Source organism: Sardina pilchardus, chromosome 6 (genome assembly GCF_963854185.1).
Source record: "Sardina pilchardus chromosome 6, fSarPil1.1, whole genome shotgun sequence".
In the NCBI taxonomy this organism is placed as follows: Eukaryota; Metazoa; Chordata; class Actinopteri; order Clupeiformes; family Clupeidae; genus Sardina; species Sardina pilchardus.
This window is the reverse complement of record NC_084999.1, coordinates 6,912,483-6,931,185: the sequence shown is the minus strand read 5'-3', so window position 1 is coordinate 6,931,185 and position 18,703 is coordinate 6,912,483. Positions and strand designations below refer to the sequence as shown.

The window sequence follows — 18,703 nt, the reverse complement described above, 5'->3', positions numbered from 1 at the left end:
AGAGAGAGAGAGAGAGAGAATAAAAACATAATCTACAAAATAAATTAAAAATCTGTTGCAGAGAAAAAAAAATGTCTGCAAGTCAGGAGCTGAAGAACATTTTGCCAATTAATTTTAAAGGAAAGAATCGAACAAAATTGAGTTGGTTTGGCAAGATAGTGCTGGGTGTACGAAGCCACTGGAAAATAATTAAAGATGAAATTAAAGCAAATGTAGCCAAGAAGCAACTGTAACACACTACAAATAACGAGCAATATTGTCGCTACAATTTACTATAAATAAAAAATAGAATGTACTAGAGCCCAATACAAAATTATGTCAAATCAATTTGAATAAAAAAATAATCGAACAGCTAAAACCTGTTTTGTTTTTAAATCATTTAAAGAAAAAAAGTGCCCCAGTGAGAAATAACGAAGCCATGTCTGTTTAAATTATACAATATTTACAAACTTGATCTATGTTCTGCTGTTCAGGAACATCTATGCGGTAATATTTTGTCGCTTGAGGGAAGTGTCAGATTTCCGTCGCCACGTAGCCCTTCCGTGACCTGTCCGCGAACCGCTGGCGCGTGGCGCAGAGCTTGGCGGTGGCAGCCTTTGTGTTTTAAGAAGCGCGTGAACTCATATCAGACAACTGAAAAAGGGTTGATATTTGCAACTGCATGACTTAGGTCTTAAATGATTCCTTCTCATTTGAACCGAATCTAAGCATCTGCCATATTGTAATCTATGATCTGCAGAGTATGACCTCATGGGCCTACTGTGTTCCAGCTAATGATAATAATCATAGTAATAATAATAATAATAGTAATAATAATGATGATGTCAATAATAATTTTCTGTCTCAAAGCCCCTCATATCTGAGCGTTTGTAGGCCTACTCAAGATCACTAATGTTGACGACTGATTGAGTGAAAACCTACGCCTGATGCTCAACTCCAGTTCCTCTCAGCAGCTGTCAAAATGGCGTTCTGATATCGAATGCAGCAGCTCTTGACACTTTTCACGTAGGACAAGCAGTCCTGTACAAAACAATGCAATGATAATGCAGCCGTATGCATACACTACAAAAGTCAAATGTGTAAACAGTATAGGCAGTAGATGGACCACAATGTACGCTCTAAAAATGATACTTTCCACTTTGACGGCTCTCCCCATCACAAAAAAAGGTTTACACCTAGAAACTGCGATGTCACAGTGCTGGGTATATTTTTACAAAAACATTCGCCCCCTTGCTCTTGAGGAAAACCCACCTTCCCTTTCGCTAACGCTATGCGCGCTGTTGATATTGTTAAGGGCTGATAGGCTAACGTGTGCTCCCTCCTAGACACCTGCTATCCTCTGGATAGTTCCGTGCCGGACTGGACATTTTCAGGTATAAATAAAAACCGAGACAGTCAGGAAAAAAAGCGAGAGTGATCCTCCTTTGTTCATTGTACCGGTGTCTGTACCCCACGGTGCGGTGGTGTGTCCCCGTACACATCCTCGGTTCCAGGGATCTGTCCTCCAGGAGGAGTCATCCTCTTCTCTTTCTGTCTTCTGTTACAAAACCAAACCCTTACTACCTCCTTCTCCAGCTGCAGACTGTCCGCCAACGAAACTATTTCAGATGCTGCTGGTTTGGGGCACTTCAAGAAATGACTCTCCAAAGCACCCTTGACCGTTACCTCGATCGAGGTTCGCTTTTTCCTCTTCCTTCCCTGTGCTGCGATTTTGTCTAAGCTCGTGGGGCTCCCCGAGGTGGAATCGGCCTCCTCCAACCACTTGTTCAACAAAGGCTTGAGCTTACACATGTTTTTGAAGCTTAGTTGCAGGGCCTCAAACCGACATATCGTGGTCTGGGAAAACACATTTCCATAGAGCGTTCCCAAAGCGAGTCCTACGTCTGCCTGCGTGAAGCCCAGCTTGATCCTCCGCTGCTTGAACTGCTTGGCGAACTGCTCCAAGTCGTCGGAGGTCGGCGTGTCCTCGTCCGAGTGGTCGTGGTGGCTCTGGTGCTGGTGCTGCTGGTGCTGGGACGGCTGGTGGCCGTGGTCGCTGAGGTGCGGGCTGTGGTGGTCCTCGTGTGCGTCGCGCATGTTGTGATGATGCATCCCCTGTCCGCTCCCCGGGATTAGTCCATTGACGTTGAATCCCGGCTGCGAGTAGATGAGGCTCTGTCCGTTGGATGTTGCCATGCTCGGTATGTGCGCCGCCGTGGTCGTTCTCCATGCCCTGGCGTCGTGGTGATTCGCGTGCGTCTGGTGGACCAGATGGGGCGGCCGCGACTGATGCTGGAGATTGCTGGAGTTGTGCATCTCGTCCCTAGTGGTCTGCACCGCGGGTTTAATGTCCTGCTCGCCGAGCGGACTGGTCGACCACGGAGCCCCTTCTCCGTGCGACAGCGCCGTGATCCACTGGTGCGCGTGGCTGAGCGGGTGACTGTTGCTCTGCAGTGAGTAGTCAGTTTGCAACAGGGTTTGCGCGTCCCTGTACGCCGTGGCTTGCTGCATACTCCCGGACTCCGAGTGCACAATCGAGGCGCTGGAGGTGAGAATGTTGTAATGATTGGATGCTGTGGTCGCCATGACTCTCGGAGCCGGACTGATCGCTCTTATTACAGAAACCTTGCATTTGACAGTTACTCTTTTGCCACAGGCGTCTCCCAGGCGCTTTGCCAAGTGGACACAGCGGCGCGCACCTGGGCTCCGCCCCCGGGCGACCTCCATTGGGTGAGAGGGGTTGACGGACGTGTTCTCTCCTCACAGCGCCGAGCTCATTGGCCAGCTGTGGGCCTTAACAAACACTACCCCCTTCTTCCAACGGAGCTATGAGTTCTGCGGCACCTCTGAAACGTGAGACACTGAAAGGGGCACGGCAACGGAGCGAGGACCAACACAGGTTATTCTCTCAGACAAACTGTGAGAAAAGAGGCTTGTTTTTAACATTTAAATAATAGCGCAGAATTTGGTGTGTTAGTTCATCAGGATACAGATGTTATATTTAAGCATGTATAATTATAAGTTACCATGCTGATGTTCAAAAAATGATATAATAAATATTTAGATATATATTTGTGTGTGTGTAACTAAAAACTTTGTTTATTTCCAAAGACAAAAGTATGCAAGTTCCATTCGTAATGTAGTCTGCCAAAACTTTGTTTCAAACCTCTTTGTAGCCTATTTAACTCAGTTTGCTGCAGTGAGTTGAATTCTGTTGTGTCCAGATCCCGTAGATTATAACTGTCTCTGAATCCGGGAAGTCGCTGGATAATATATAATATACGAGTAAAAACACCGATAGACATTAATGCGTAATTTTGCCATGGCCATCAAACATTTAATTTCAGCCAAAAGCTTTTTAAGAATTATTTTTTAACCAAAATAATAATTATAATAATATTGTTAAAATATCGAATTGTGATTTTAAAAAAGTATTTATGACAAATCATTGTGTTGGCATACATCAGCTTTCAAAACATGAAAAATGTAGGCTAATCATTCATTGTTTGTTCATATAATAGGTCTTATTTTTCTAGACTGAAGTTGGACACTCTTCTTTAAGTAGTGAACCATTTGAGCACTAGAGCCCCCCTTCACTGCCTGTGGATGATGTCATTACTGATGTCGAATAGTTGTGTGATGCGGAGGGATATACAATCTTGAGTAAAAGTGTCTATTCCGCTTAGATTGTTGCGATCTGTAGTTGGAATGTTAAGGCTACAAATTGTATCGCTGATTACATTTTTAAATGCACAAATGGACATAGTCTGTCACTATGGTGACCCTCAGATAACTTTTATCAGCGTGTTAATATCAACTTCATATAAAGTGAGCTTGCCATAAGTGTTATGTTACATATCGTGAATGTCTGGTTTAGTTTTTACCCATGCGTAAATGTTACTGGAATAGTTCTGGATTCTTATTTAGGCCTACAATGCAGCATTGTGTAACTTACACTGCAATTTAAAAACTACGTTCTCAATGTTGCTTTAATGGCAGTGGGTTTTTTTTCTGAAGTGAGACCAACATTCTTTTGGGTAATCATTTATTTTTTCCCTTCTAAAACTATTAAAGCATAGGCTAATACAAGCGTCAGTCTTATGTCAGTTTAAAAGATTTAGCTCGGCCCACTTACATTGTGATTGGCATGGAGTGAGGGGGATATGGGCGCGAGCGGCTCATTGCCTGACGCTCCAAACCCATTGTGGAGTGCGCAGGTGTCAGAATCGGCCCAGCTGTCCCCCCCCTCTGAGTGTGCAAAGGATCTGACATTGTCCAAAGGGAGGACATTTTCCCTCGCCGCCGACCGTTGCCATAGAGAAGAGTAAAGGAAACAACAGGGCTCACGTCACACCTACTTTCGCCCCCACTTCTTATGTCTAAAGGCCCATTTAGAGCGGCTCACTGACGGGACAAAAGAGAAACTGAGTGGGTGAAAGAGACTGAACGGGAGAGAGGGAGAGACTATCCCCTTTGACACTATAGCCGAGCAGCCCTATAGGCTACTATAAGCAATCTACCAGTAATAGCCTGCGCAATAATAGATAGGAGTCTGGCATAATTTTAAGAATAACGCCCAACCTGTAGAATAGTTTGACAGGCCTAGCTTTCTGCCTATTTCACCCGAAGGAAATTCTATTGCAAACTCAAAGCCACGGTGCTCATTCTGCTCAGTCCACTGAAGCTGTTGTTGGCATTAGGCACGTCGTTCACACGAACTGCCATGCACTAGGCTATTAAACTTGCCAAATTTGAATGTTGTAACTGGTATATTTATCAAACAACTCAAATTATGCAAAACGAGTTAATTTGGAGAAATGGAAAAATGCAAGCTGACCAGTTGGTTTAAATCCTAGCCTGGAGTTTACAACTTCATCCTGCATGTCAACAAGCTATAGCTATCCATTAAGAACGTGTGGGCAGTTGTAGTTGCAAGCAAGTAGACTGAGAGAGAACTCCGTGCGAAAATAGGCGGAGAAAATATCAAATCACGTGGTGGCTGTCCATTAGCCTGGTCGCTCGCATTTAAACTGGGGCAGATAAAGTTTGAAGACATTGTTCAGATCAGGAAATGTATTCTTCTAATGATGATCATCATTGTGGTGTAACAGTGAAATCATCCAAATCAAAAGAACATTTGTGGCAATTAGGGTGGTAATTCGGAGAATTACCACATTGCCACAGAGGCTTAAATAGTCGTGTTGGGAGAAAACCAAAGCACATTACTTTAATGGCGTAATATGCAAACTATGGGTCGTTCAATTACATGGCTTAACAACGCATAAATGATGCGAGGCTTGTTATTTGGACTGCCGACTCTGTGGTAATTCGTTCGGAGGGGCCAGTGCGCTTTCTCATACAGTAAAATCTATTTCTGAGCTCCAGGAAGCGCTGCCAAACTACGTTTAAGGGAATAAAAATTAATGACGGAGAATCTGAGCGTTAAATTAACAGTAATTATATGACCCGCATGCTGTAGAGATTCCATTTTTTATGGTCTAATTAGGTAACTGTCTCCTCATACATCAACGTGTTCCCTCTGTGGATATACTCGCGAGAATCCGGTCATGTTCAAATACTGATGAAAATAATTAATTACATTTTATAAAGGCATGGTTTAAGTACTGACAAAACCGTGGGATGCGATATCTAATCCTACACAGCTTTATAGCCGACCACGGATAGATGGGCCACCGTGGAACTCACAAAGGCCTGGTTTGTTTGTATGCGAGTTTGGGGTGGAGCTGTAACCTAACTTACCACTTGGTCCAGCATGACTTAAAATATGGAGAGATCGAAATGCCGAAAACATTAGTGGAAATCTTGGCTAAATATCAACATTGTGTGTGTGTGTGTGTGTGTGTGTGAGAGAGAGAGAGAGAGGGAGAGAGAGAGAGAGAGAGAGAGGAACGGGGTGGGCGTAAGGGTATAGGCTAGTGTGTGAGTTGAGAGAGAGAAGGGCTCTTTTGAAGGGGCTATCCCCATAGTCCGAGCCAAAGAGGCCTCTCACTCCGAATGGTATTCCAATGCAATTAGTCGGTACAAAGACTTCGTTAAATTTGCACTCCTCTGAATGTTGGCGGCTGATTGTTTGTGTCCATTGTACGGGCTGGTGTATTCTCCTTCTGTGGGAGAAGATGAAAAGACCACCCAGATGAAAAAAGGGAGACTTAACATGCTTCCCTTTAAATTACGGTTTTGGTTCTGCCGCTATTGCCAAGACAAATAACCCTGGCCATATTCGCCTCTTGGCTGGACATGGACACTCTACACCGGCGTGGGCACGGTTTGACCCACTAACCTCCTGGACTCCTAGAAGTAGACGTGAAGTAGGCCTTGGCAATCCCTCGCCATTGAAACCCCCCAACAGGTCGTTTGCAGTGCAAGTGATTATGTTTTCAAAGACCACTTTTGGCTTTATTTCCAGCCGTTTCACTCCCGATTCCCCAGAAGCGTTTAATGCAGATTACTTCAAAACTGGCACACAAACACCTGCACCGACGCTTAATGGCATCAACAGATTAACGCCTTAATCCAAAGGACTGTGGCTCTGATTCTATGTTTAGCGGCCAATAATGCCAAACATAATGCGTGATATTATTTTCACATCACATCGCCCTAGTGCGGAAACCTGGCACCATATATATTTTTTTATATTAAAACATCTTCCTACTTTGGTGGCTTAGCACAAATTTCCATACATATGTTTTGATACGACACCGGGGCTCCTCAGCATTAGTTGGTTGACGCGTGTCCTTGCAAATATAACGGCTGTGATGTGAGTATCGAAATCAGGGATGAACCCCACCCCCCACCTCCTCTGCATGGCGACGTGTGTGCGCGCGAGGCAGCGGGCCCATCTCTCATGTGCGGCTCCATTAGCCCCACGTGCCTCTTTCCTCAATCGCGGAAGCCGAACAGATGGTTGGAGACGCGCCGTGTTACGAGGCTGCTGCGGTATGTAACGGTGTTCTAATTGAAACATCAATATTGTGGCGTCGATACGGCAGAGGTACTCCACCTCCACCGCACGTGGTGGGAGAATACGGCGAGAACGCAAACTTCCGCCTTCATCTGGTGAATCACTAGAGGTCTGCTGTCACTAGCATAGATCCAGATAGATCATCCACTTTAAAGATAGCATATTTCACACATTCTGTTATATGATTTTTTTAGGTGAGATGTCCTATGACGGCAGTGGAGCGGGAGGACAGAAAAAAAACTAGACACATTTTCACATTACAATATGTATTGGGAATTGTTGAACACTCATGTAGCCTACAAATGTAGGTAGAAATCAAAATTAATCTTTCTGGGCCAGTGAATTCTATTCCCATTTAATAATTTGAAATAATGTTTTGGCACTTCCAGTGAATAAGACATTTTAAAAGATGGTCCCTTTCATCAATATTGTGTAATGAAGGTGTAGAATGACAGAGGTTTATAATGATAGAGTTAGAGGAGAGGAAGAGGGAGAGAACAAGAGGGATGGAGAAAGTGAGAGAGAGAACAGGTGAAAGAACAGAGAGAGAGAGAGAGAGAGAGATCCGGAAGAGGAGTTGTGGAGTGCTTCCATAGTCTCTGCTCTTGTCCTGTGTTGACTGCACAGACTTGGCCCTGATCAGTCTTGATTGATGTTACTAAGGTGACCCAGGTTATTGAAGTGACCCTGGTAGCTGAGGTTTTTCTGGTGCAGTGCACCTCTGTGCCCAGTGGTGGCGCTGTGAGGAACCTGCCCCTCTACTGGGGCAAAGATAACCTGGAGGGATGACGGGGAGGGGCACCTCCGGACATCTCTGCTCTCACACACACAGTCCTCAGGAACCTGTGCGCAGTGTCCTCTTCTGTCTCCTTTAGAAAAAGAGAGAGGGAGAGAGAGAGGAGTCAGAGAGGAGTGAGAAACTAACAGTGGGAGGAAGTAAGTAAGAAGTAAGCAGTGGGGGGGGGGGGGGGGGCAAATAATCTCCTAGAATAATTTGTGATTAAGGACACATATGGAAAACCATAGAGAAGTTGTGGAGAGGTTGTGGAGAGGTTGTGGAGAAGTTGTGGAGAGGTTGTTTTCATACTGTATGTGGTTGGGAATGGAACAAATGCAAATGATGCGTGTGGCAAAGCGAATTTCCTCCACAAACAGAAATTTGTTTCAGCAGTGACTTCGCAAACTACATTAATTTGTAAGTAACATACAGTACATTGGAGTCCATTCACACATGATCACACACATGTATGTTATGATTCTGAAGACAGTGTCAATCGCTCTCTTTCAAATAGACCACACTGCCCCGTCAACATCAGCAGCAGTCTGTTCTTGCGCAACACTGAGGAGCCTATCTTATGGCCACTATGGACCCATCTTATGGCCAGAGCATTTGCAGCACCAGGTGACTTAGCTAGTTAGTGACCAACGCTTTTTCTGACCAAAGTCATCATTATGCCGCTGGGGCGGTACGTTGTCTTAACAGTAAATCAACCTACGTTCATATGAGCACCCATGGGAGTGTTGTTGGGAGTGTTCACTCTATTTGAATAATGATATCTTATGCCCCAAACACAGTCATGATTAATGAAGAAACTTAACTTAAGTACAGCCATTTTGAACCATGCGCCTGATGCTGGAGACCATTTGTCCCACGGTCAAAATAGCTAAAGTGGATTCAGACACATCCTAAACGCACTTACACCTCACGCTTTCAGACTATCCGTTTAGATTGCTAAAATAGGGCCCAGAGACACTGGCTAGAACTGAAAAATGGAGCCCTGAAGAACAGGGAAAGTACAAGCTGTCAGAATAGTTTAGGACTCTGTCCAGGCACTTACACTTCTCCAATTTACGGAAACAGAATTGTCTGCAACCACTAGAGTTTTTTTTTTTTTTTTTTTTAGCAAACTCACTGGGTGAGCACACAGGATAGTGGAGAGTAGTTTGTTGCATTTGAGCCAGAGTGTAGTCTTTTAAAAATATGAAATATGACCATCTTAAAGTAAAACTTGAAGTGTTTCCTGTGACTCAGGTGAGAAGAGGAGGGCTTGAGAACCGGACCGTCACCTTCTTAATTAGCAGCTCTCACCTCCACGGTAGCACTGCCAAGGTCCTTAGAGGGTTGGATTTTCATTTCATATTTCCAAAACCACAGTTGGATTTATTTTTCATTTCTATTTTTTTTTTTTTTTTTTTGGAGCAATGTTTCACATCTCCAAACACGCTAATTTAACCAGTCCAGCAACCAAAAGTAGCAATTCAAATTCGCAGACATCCCTCTCCCCTCAGGGTCTGTAAAGCCTTCTGGGCTGGAGACTGGAGCTGAACAACGCTCCCCAGAGAAATCAGCCCAAGGTCTGACAGCATCACCAACCATCCCAGCACCGCACACTTCCACATGCGTCCACACCACATGTTTGACTTTGCAAGGACAACATAATCAATAACATCAAGAGAAACCATATCTCTACACTTATGTGTCCTTTTATTTAATTTACAGAGAAGGTAGATTTTTTATTAGTGTGTACACGCTCGCTGCAAGTTCACGTGGTGACCTTGTAGGTGCTTTCATTTAATATATAGTGCATTTACTTTCTGTCTTTTTTTCCATATGCATACCGTAATTCACACACAGTGCGAAGAGACAGAAACAGTAAAACAGTGAGAGAGCGTTGCCTACCTGAGAGGAATCTGTGGCGAGGGTGGGGTGCGCTTGACGGATCTGCTCAGCTTGTTCCACATCATCTCCTGGTAGTCAGAGGCTGACCCATCAGTGCCCTCTATGTGCTGGGGTGAGTGGGGCAGGGGCTGTGCCTGGAAGGCCTGGGGGTAGGGCAAACGTTACCCAGGAAACGTGTTTATGTTTGGTGGAGATAACATGCAAACATTTATGCATGCTACAAAAGCATAAAACACACACACACACACACACACACACACGTGTGTGCACAGTGTCAGTCAACACAAGGATACATAGACATTTACACAACACTAAACACACAAACTCATATGTACACACACACACACACACCTCCTACTCCTCCTCCAGAGAAAGAACATTAAATATTTCCCCACTTCAGCCCATCAGAGGAGCTGATTCCCCTCTGGAACTCTCTCTTCTCCTGTGTGCGTCCCCCCCCCCTCTCTCTCTCTCACCCCTCCCCCACGCTGGCCTCGTCCCCTGCCCCTGTCCCCCAGCACTACCCCAGGATGGACGAGGACCGACCCCCCCCCCCCCCACACACACACACACAAACACTCTCCACTCCCATAACAGATCAGACAAAGGACATCATTTGTAGGCCAAGTCTTTTCTGAGTTTCTGTTCTCACACCCGCATACTAAAACCAACAAAGCCCGCGGAGAAGGAAAAAAAAAACCAACGCAACTAAAAAACGAAAGCTCCGTGTTTGGACTGGGGTTGGGAGGTCTGTCTGCCTCTCCGTCAGCCATCGATTTATCCTTCCTTCCAATTTATTTCTTCTCCTTGCCCGCACGATCCATACCACTCTGCCTCCGGGGAACATCCCAGGGAGAGAGAGAGAGAGAGAGAGAGGGAGAGAGAGAAAGAGGGAGAGAGAGAGAGAGAGAGAGAGATGCCATCTCGGCTGACTGGTAGGCCACTAACGCAGCCCTGAACACCAATAAACCTCCGGTTATGACACCAGCACCATGTGGACCCAGCAAATGGCCTGAGCAGAAACAAGTTAAAGTCCTTCTGCTGGGCCGTGTTAGGAAATAACAGACACTTGTGTGGGCTGACAGACAAAAGTGACAGAAAAGAATACTGTAGGTGTTCACTCCTTGCAAATCACTTGGCCATTTCCTGTTTTTTATACGAAGTAAAAGTATAGAAATAACACATAACTAGACGATACTTAAGACAAAAAGTATGCAGCTGTTCAAATAACAAATGTCAAATCTGTTGATGCTTACTGCTTGGTTTTCATGGTTTCGATTGCATGCGTGGAACATTTGCTGTTCCACTGTGAGCAGTTTACCTTCTCAGATCCATGACGCTACAAGTGAGACAACTTTGAGCATTGCGGTAATTCTGAGGGAGGAGATAAGGTCAGTTCTTGTGCTACAAACTGCAGCCTCAAAAATGTCTAAATCTCATTGTACGCAAGAATTTTTGGTCTGCACTGATTTGTTCATACCAGCTGTGCATGTTTGCATGCAAGTGTTAAAGCACTAACTCAGGGTTAAGACAAAAGAAAATCGATTTCTGCTATGTATAGAATATTCAGATTTGAACCGCAGCGACTTTAAATACAGATGCACATCCTCGTCAGTTTGTTTGCGCTCGGGGAAGAAAACTACCGAATACCCAGTGATAAAATGAGGTTAATTTATTTATCTTGTCCTTCAGGGAATCATAACTGATCAGATTACTAGTCATGGTGTTTGAAGGTAAGGTGCGATCACATCTTGCAGAAGCTCTGACTTACATGCATATTGTCATGCATACACAAACTGTGTTGGCCCTATCTGGACACAGAGATGTGTTAAAAAAACAACACAAGCTGTGTTATTTTCAAAACATACTGTGTAACAAATAACAAAAGCAATGTGTTGGAAATAACACAAACTGTGTTGTCCCTATCTGGACACAGAGATATGTTGTTTTCAACACATTCATTTTAAGAACACATCCTAGCTACACTTCATTTTTTTTCATCATAACTGGGCCTTAAACACTCCTAATCTGGTAAGTGAACCTCTACTTCGGCGGAAGGGAAGGATACAGCTCAAAGCAACGTTATAAAAACATTTACATAACCATTTGTTTCTTTTGTTTGTTACTTTCCCCGCATGACTGCCAGCTGTGGTGTTGCTATTGGTGTTTCTGAGGCAAGTCTCTTTGCTGTTAACTTGCTAGATTTAGAGACAGAGATGCCAGAATGCCTTCCAACAGGGGAGCAGGAACTAAACTGTGCAGGTGATGAGAGGAAGAGAATCCTACAATTCTAGAATTCTACTTGCCTTCTGTTTGATTCCTTCCTTCATGATCCTCCCAAGAGGCCTGGCTTAGCTTTATTTAATCTCATTTAATTTGGCTGATTATTAACAAACCGCATCCTATCACAACCTTGCTTTCACGAGTTCACGCTTCTCTTGAGGGGAGCAGCTATGTGAGTCGGGACTGAGGGCTTGCCAGTGTAACTGTGGAGGGTCCAGAGAGGAAGCCCCTCAGGGATTGAGCTAGAAATCCCCGCGGAGAGATAAATGCAGGCATACACGTACACGTACACACACACACACACACACATATACAAACACGCACATACACACACACACACACACACACACACACACATACATACAAACATACACGCACGCACACACACACACACACACACACACACACACACACACACACACACACATACACGCGTGCGCGCGCGCACACACACACACACACTAACCTAGACACACATACATTCATGAAATATTTTAGTACACACACACACACACACACACACACACACACACACACAAACACACACAGACAGACAGACAGACACAGATGTGCCCCCCCCCCCCCCCCCCCATTCACCATAGAAGGGCAGAGGAAGCTCGCAGAGTGAGAAAGGAGCAGTAGTGCCCCTACAGGCTTGGGGACTGCAGGGCACCTTCGCCAGTAAAGCTACTGAGCTGAGCTGCTGTTGAGGCCTTTCTCTTTAACCCTGTGATATTTTACAGCAACTACAGTGTCTTTGTTATACCACGTTCCTTAATTAATCTCCAACAACCAAAAGGTGAAAGGTGAAAGCAGAGGACATTTTGCTCTTTCCTCGTTTGACTGTATTCAAAGTTTTTAAATGTTAACTCTCTCTCCATACACACATACGCATGACATACAGAAGCAGCCTTTAGCCTGGAAGATGCTATCCACGCTAACGCTGTAGACACTGTAGATCTCTGAAGACGGGAACGACGCGCTGCTACAACAGCTTCTTCCCTTCAGCAATTAGACTCCTGAACTCCTGAAGATCCTGAAGAACTCCACTTATTTATTTACTTTACTTTACTTTGTTATTTATTTATTTATTTCGTTCGTTTGATCCCCTCCTGCTACTCCCGCCCTCCCCAGGAAAAATACCACCAACACAATGTGGCAATTAAAGTTTCTATTCTATTCTATTCTATTAAGGGCAGCATTTAGGACAGCAATTAGGACTCCAGCTGCGCAGTCGAGAGATCCACTGCCCATGTGTGTGTGTGTGAGTGAGATCAACTCTGAGGTCTCTGCCTCTGGCCAGAGTGGACTGTGCTGGGGTCTCCCTGTCCTTGCAGTGCCCAGACGTGTGAGCCCTACAGACACACACACACACCTACACCTACACACACACACACACACACACACACACACACACACACACCTGAGCATGATCAATGCGGATTTGTCCAGGGGAAATTGAAATCCATAGGAAATTAGGCAGTGCCAGTGATTTATTGGATTAGTAAATCACTCGGGCCCCAGTGCGGGGTGTCGCTGTCGCCTACCTTCCGTTGGCGTGGGAACAGGGCGGGGATGTCGTCGACGGAGACGCGCCTCTGGCTCTCCAGCTTGGAGGCGAGCTGGACGAGGGCCTGGGGAGGGGACCTGTCCGGCAGGTATGGGATGCTGTCCGGGATTGGCTGAGAGGTCCCCATGGAAACGAAGCTGCGAAGGGGGCCCTCTGTTGGGGTGAAAGAGAGCGAGGTCAGGCACTGTGAGTGTGTGTGTGTGTGTGTGTGTGTAAGAGAGAGAGGGACAGAAAGAGGGAGAGAGAGAGAGAGAGAGAGGAAGGGAGAGTTACAGAGAAAGAAAATGTTTGAAAGAAAAGTGTGAGAGAAAGAGAGTATGTATGTATGTATGAATACACGTGTGTGTGTGCGTGCCTGCGTGTGTGTATGAATTTATGTGAGAGAAAGAGAGAGAGAGTAGATACTAAAGTGGAACAGAATCCTTCACATCTGTGTATGTGTGGGAAATGAGGAGGGGGAGGGGCATGTGGAGCTCAGGCATATGTGTTTCCAAGAGAGAGAGGGAGAGAGAGGGAGAGAGAGAGATAAGAGAGAGATGGGGAGACAGACAATAGATCAGAAATGTCATGGGTATTTTCATACTTTGATTCAAGGGAATTATATCCTGTCGTAAGAAAGATATTCTGAAAAGGGACTGGTGAGGTAGCACTAAATAGTGTGTGTGTGTGTGTGTGTGTGTGTGTGTGTGTGTGTGTGTGTGAGAGAGAGTGTGTGAGTGTGTGCTTTTCTGCGTGTGTGTTTGTGCTTTTCTGCGTGTATTTGTGTGTGTGTGTGTGTGTGTGTGTGCCGGTGAAACAAGAAGAATTGACAAAGAGATAAAAAGAGTTCTAAAGAATGGGAAGGAGATTCTACGTAGACATTCCATTCTATTCTCACTTGTTTTTGTTCACATTTAATTGCTTTTTTCCCTTCTCTTTCTCTTCCTTTCTTTCTCTCTCTCTTTTTTCTCAAGACCAGAAGGAAGAAAAAAGGAGAAAAAGAAAATGCAAGACAACAAGCGTCACAAATACAGCAGTGGCACGGTGGCTGCTAATGGAGAGGGTGTAATTGTGTGTGTGTATGTGTGTGTGTGTGTGTGTATGTGAGTGTGTGTGTGTGTTTGTGTGTGAGTGTGAGTGTGGGGGGGTATTCATCTGAGGATGTGGCTGGTAAATTGCAGCAGACAATACCAGCACCATGATGCTCAGATCGCCATACACATGCAGCCTGCCTGCTCCCAGACGGAGAGAGGTAATTGCTCCTCCACAGAGACAGGAGAGAGAGAGAGGGAGAGAGAGAGGGGGGGATAGAGAGAGAGAGGGAAGGTAGGAGATAGCGAGAGGAAAGAGAGAGAACAAGGGAGAGAGAGAGCGAGGGAGAGAGGGAAGGTAAGAAATAGCGAGGAGAGAGAGAGAAGGAAAATGAGAGAGGAGGGAGAGAGAAAGGGCAGGAGAGTAGCGAGAGTGGCAGAGGTAGAGAATGGAGGGGAGAGGAAGAGGCAGAGATCAGGAGGAGAGAGGAGAGAGGGAGAGGTAGAGAATGGAGGGGAGAGGAAGATGCAGCGATCAGGAGGAGAGAGGGAGAGGTAGAGAGAGAGATAAAGAGGAAAGGATGAGGAAGAGGAGAGAGAGAGCAGAAACAGGTGATGATATTGAGAGGAAGACACGAGGAGGAAGAGGCCGTTCAGAAGAGAGAGAAGAGGAGAGAATGGAGGGAGAAAGAGAGAGAGAGAGAGAGAGAGAGAGAGAAAGAGAGAGAGAGAGAGAGAGAGAGAGGTGGATCCTTGGAGGTGGGGAAGGAGAGATAGAGCAAGGCAGAGACAGAGACGCAGTGGGGGAAGGGAAGATCAGAGTGTTTTTATACAAAACACCCCAGAAACACACTGGCTTTCAATCCAGTCCAGGCCCCGTCCAAGCCAGACGTGGGCCAGCCGTGGGCCAGGAGAGGGGGACGAGTCCGCGAGCTGCTACCTGTTCTCTCATAGTGGTGGCACTCAATAAGAGGGCGATTACACCGGTTACACAGATGCTCTGCCCCTCATTGGCTGATGCCGATGTATGGCAACGAATGCTGCAAAAGTGCTATGTAACACACTGTCATCATGTCTATGCACCAAGACAAAACCAAATGAAATGGGGGGAACAAAGAAAACATTCAGAAAACGTTCAAAACATCAAAGCCAACAAAAACAAGATGTGCATTTACTACACTAGCTGTGTGGTTATGGAAAGCACACAAACACACACACACACACACACACACTCAAAACACATGCATGCACAGGCACATTATGCCGAATTGCTAACACAGACAAGAGAGGTATACCCTTCTGATAGCTGTGCTTAAGCGGGGCCATGAAAACCTCTCTATCCAGACAAACAAAACGTCAGTGGCACAGCTCCCCCACCGGCAACGGCGGTCACACAATAACAACTCAATTAAACACACTGTCCTGGTTAAATTACAGCCTCGTAATCACTGCAATTCACACACTCTTAGAACAAACATCTCAAGCAGCATCTCAACAGGAATAGTCTTCTAGAAGAATTACACAGCCAGAGTAAGGAAAGCGGACAGGACATAGGATGTATTATCCTGGAACATTATGTCTTAGAATAATACACACACACACACACACAGACACACACACACTCAAACAAGAACACAGTTGGATATGTCTTACTGTTTTCCACTTTAATTGTAGACGCACATATAAACACACAGGTAGATATACATCAATCATCTGTCGATAAACACACAAACACAGCTTGATATGTTTTCTTACTGAATTGTATTTCACTCCTAATTATAAGGCAATGGCAAATTACACTAATCAGCATATCTATGGCCTGCTATTATGGTCCCTTGTAGAGTAATCGCTACAGTCTTTATGAGTTTTTATGTCGGTTCTCTTCCAGTCTAGGGCAGAATGCGAGGTTCTGGCAGTATGGTTTAGGCAGAGCTTTGTGCAGCCATGTTTACATGTTTACAGCAGTGTTTTACCTCGGAGCTCTCTTTCTCTCTCTCTCTCTCCCTCTCTCTCTCCCTCTCTCTCTCTCTCTCTCTGTCTAGGTGGGGGTTTGATGTTTACGATCTAAGTGGTTTTAGCCTGTGGGAGCATCACTGATATGGAATGTTTTTATTTTACTTGATGTACTAAAGGGTTTTTAAAAGTCAACTCTCTCTCTTTCTCTCTCTCTCTCTCTGTGTGTGTGTGTGTGTGTGTGTGTGTGTGGATAGACAGCAGATGGAAGAACAGCTTGAACTGCGGCACAGTAGCTGTGAGACAGGGCTGGTGTGTGTGTGTGTGTGTGTGTGTGTGTGTGAGTTGAGGTGGTGAAGTGAGATGGTCTAAGTGTCTCTATCACACACCTCTTAATACAGCCTCTCACCAGCCAGGAGGGTTAACCACACACACACACACACATACACACACACACACACACACACACACACACACACACACAGTGAGAGAGATGCCTGAGGTCAGTAAGTGTGGTGCGGTAATTACAGATGACACGTATTCCCGTGACCCTTAAGAGCCCACCGGCCCACATGAGTTGGACACACACACACACACACACACACACACACACACACACACACACACACACTTCCCCTGAATCTGAAGAGCCCACCGGCCTCTCTCCTCTCATTGTGACACCACTAAACCTAGCTCAGCCCACATGAACTGGACAACACACACACACACACACACACACACACACACACATGCTTGCAGCAAGGCAGAGAGATTAGAGAGAGAGAGTGAGGAGAGAGAAGGAACTGACAGAGAGAGAGAGAGGGAGAGAAAGCAACATGGAGATATGAAGAGAAAGAGAGATAAGGAGAGAGATAGAGACAGATGGAAGGATAGAGAAACAGAGAAAAGAGAGAAGGGGAGGGAGAGAGTAACAGACAGAAAGAGACAGAGAAAGAGAGAGAAAGAGATGGAGAGCCTTGCATAAGAAAGCACAGTGATTATTGAGCAGGTGGGCAAGTCCACTCAAGACACTACGCACCCTGAGAGAGCAGGCGGCTGAGGAGTTACTCAGTACACACACACACACACACACACACACACACACACACACACACACACACACACACATACACACACACACACACACACACACACACACACACACACACACACTTACAGAAGGACATAACCGAGAGATTTGAGAGAGAGAGAGCAGGAGGCTGAGGAGTTACTCAGTACACACACACACACACACACACACACACACACACACACACACACTTACAGAAGGACAGAACCGAGAGATTTGAGAGAGAGAGAGCAGGAGGCTGAGGAGTTACTCAGTACACACACACACACACACACACACACACACTTACAGAAGGACATAACCGAGAGATTTGAGAGAGAGAGAGCAGGAGGCTGAGGAGTTACTCAGTACACACACACACACACACACACACACACACACACACACACACACACACTTACAGAAGGACAGAACTGAGAGATTTGAGAGAGAGAGAGCAGGAGGCTGAGGAGTTACTCAGTACACACACACACACACACACACACACACTTACAGAAGGACAGAACCGAGAGATTTGAGAGAGAGAGAGCAGGAGGCTGAGGAGTTACTCAGTACACACACACACACACACACACACACACACACACACACTTACAGAAGGACAGAGAGATTTGATAGAGAGAGAGCAGGAGGCTGAGGAGTTACTCAGTACACACACACACACACACACACACACACACACACACACACACACACACACACTTACAGAAGGACAGAACCGAGAGATTTGAGAGAGAGAGAGCAGGAGGCTGAGGAGTTACTCAGTACACACACACACACACACACACACACACACACACACACTTACAGAAGGACAGAGAGATTTGATAGAGAGAGAGCAGGAGGCTGAGGAGTTACTCAGTACACACACACACACACACACACACACACACTTACAGAAGGACAGAGAGATTTGAGAAAGAGAGAGAGAGAGCAGGCGGCTGAGGAGTTACTCAGTACACACACACACACACACACACACACACACACACACACACACACACACACACACAAGGACAGAGAGAGAGAGCAGGAGGCTGAGGAGTTTCTCAGTGGCCTGAAGAGGTCCACACAGCTCTCCCTGAAGAGTCCAACAGACAGCAGACACGCAGACACACACACACGCAGACAGTGACCGGCGCTGACTCCATGAATA

The 18,703-nt window shown here is 45.7% G+C and overlaps 1 protein-coding gene across 1 annotated transcript; it reads right to left on the bottom strand.

The window, feature by feature from the left end:
• Positions 1–1,354: 1,354 nt before the first annotated feature.
• On the bottom strand, positions 1,355–2,565 carry pou3f2b (POU class 3 homeobox 2b). The gene has a single exon (XM_062537643.1). It carries the CDS (start codon positions 2,563–2,565, stop codon positions 1,429–1,431), a length of 1,137 nt encoding a protein of 378 aa, XP_062393627.1. The 3' UTR covers positions 1,355–1,428.
• Between the last annotated feature and the right edge of the window lie 16,138 nt (positions 2,566–18,703).

Bases quoted from the DNA above. Each gene is read 5' to 3' on its own strand.
- pou3f2b (XM_062537643.1), bottom strand. From the start codon at position 2,565: ATGGCGACCACAGCATCCAATCATTACAACATTCTCACCTCCAGCGCC.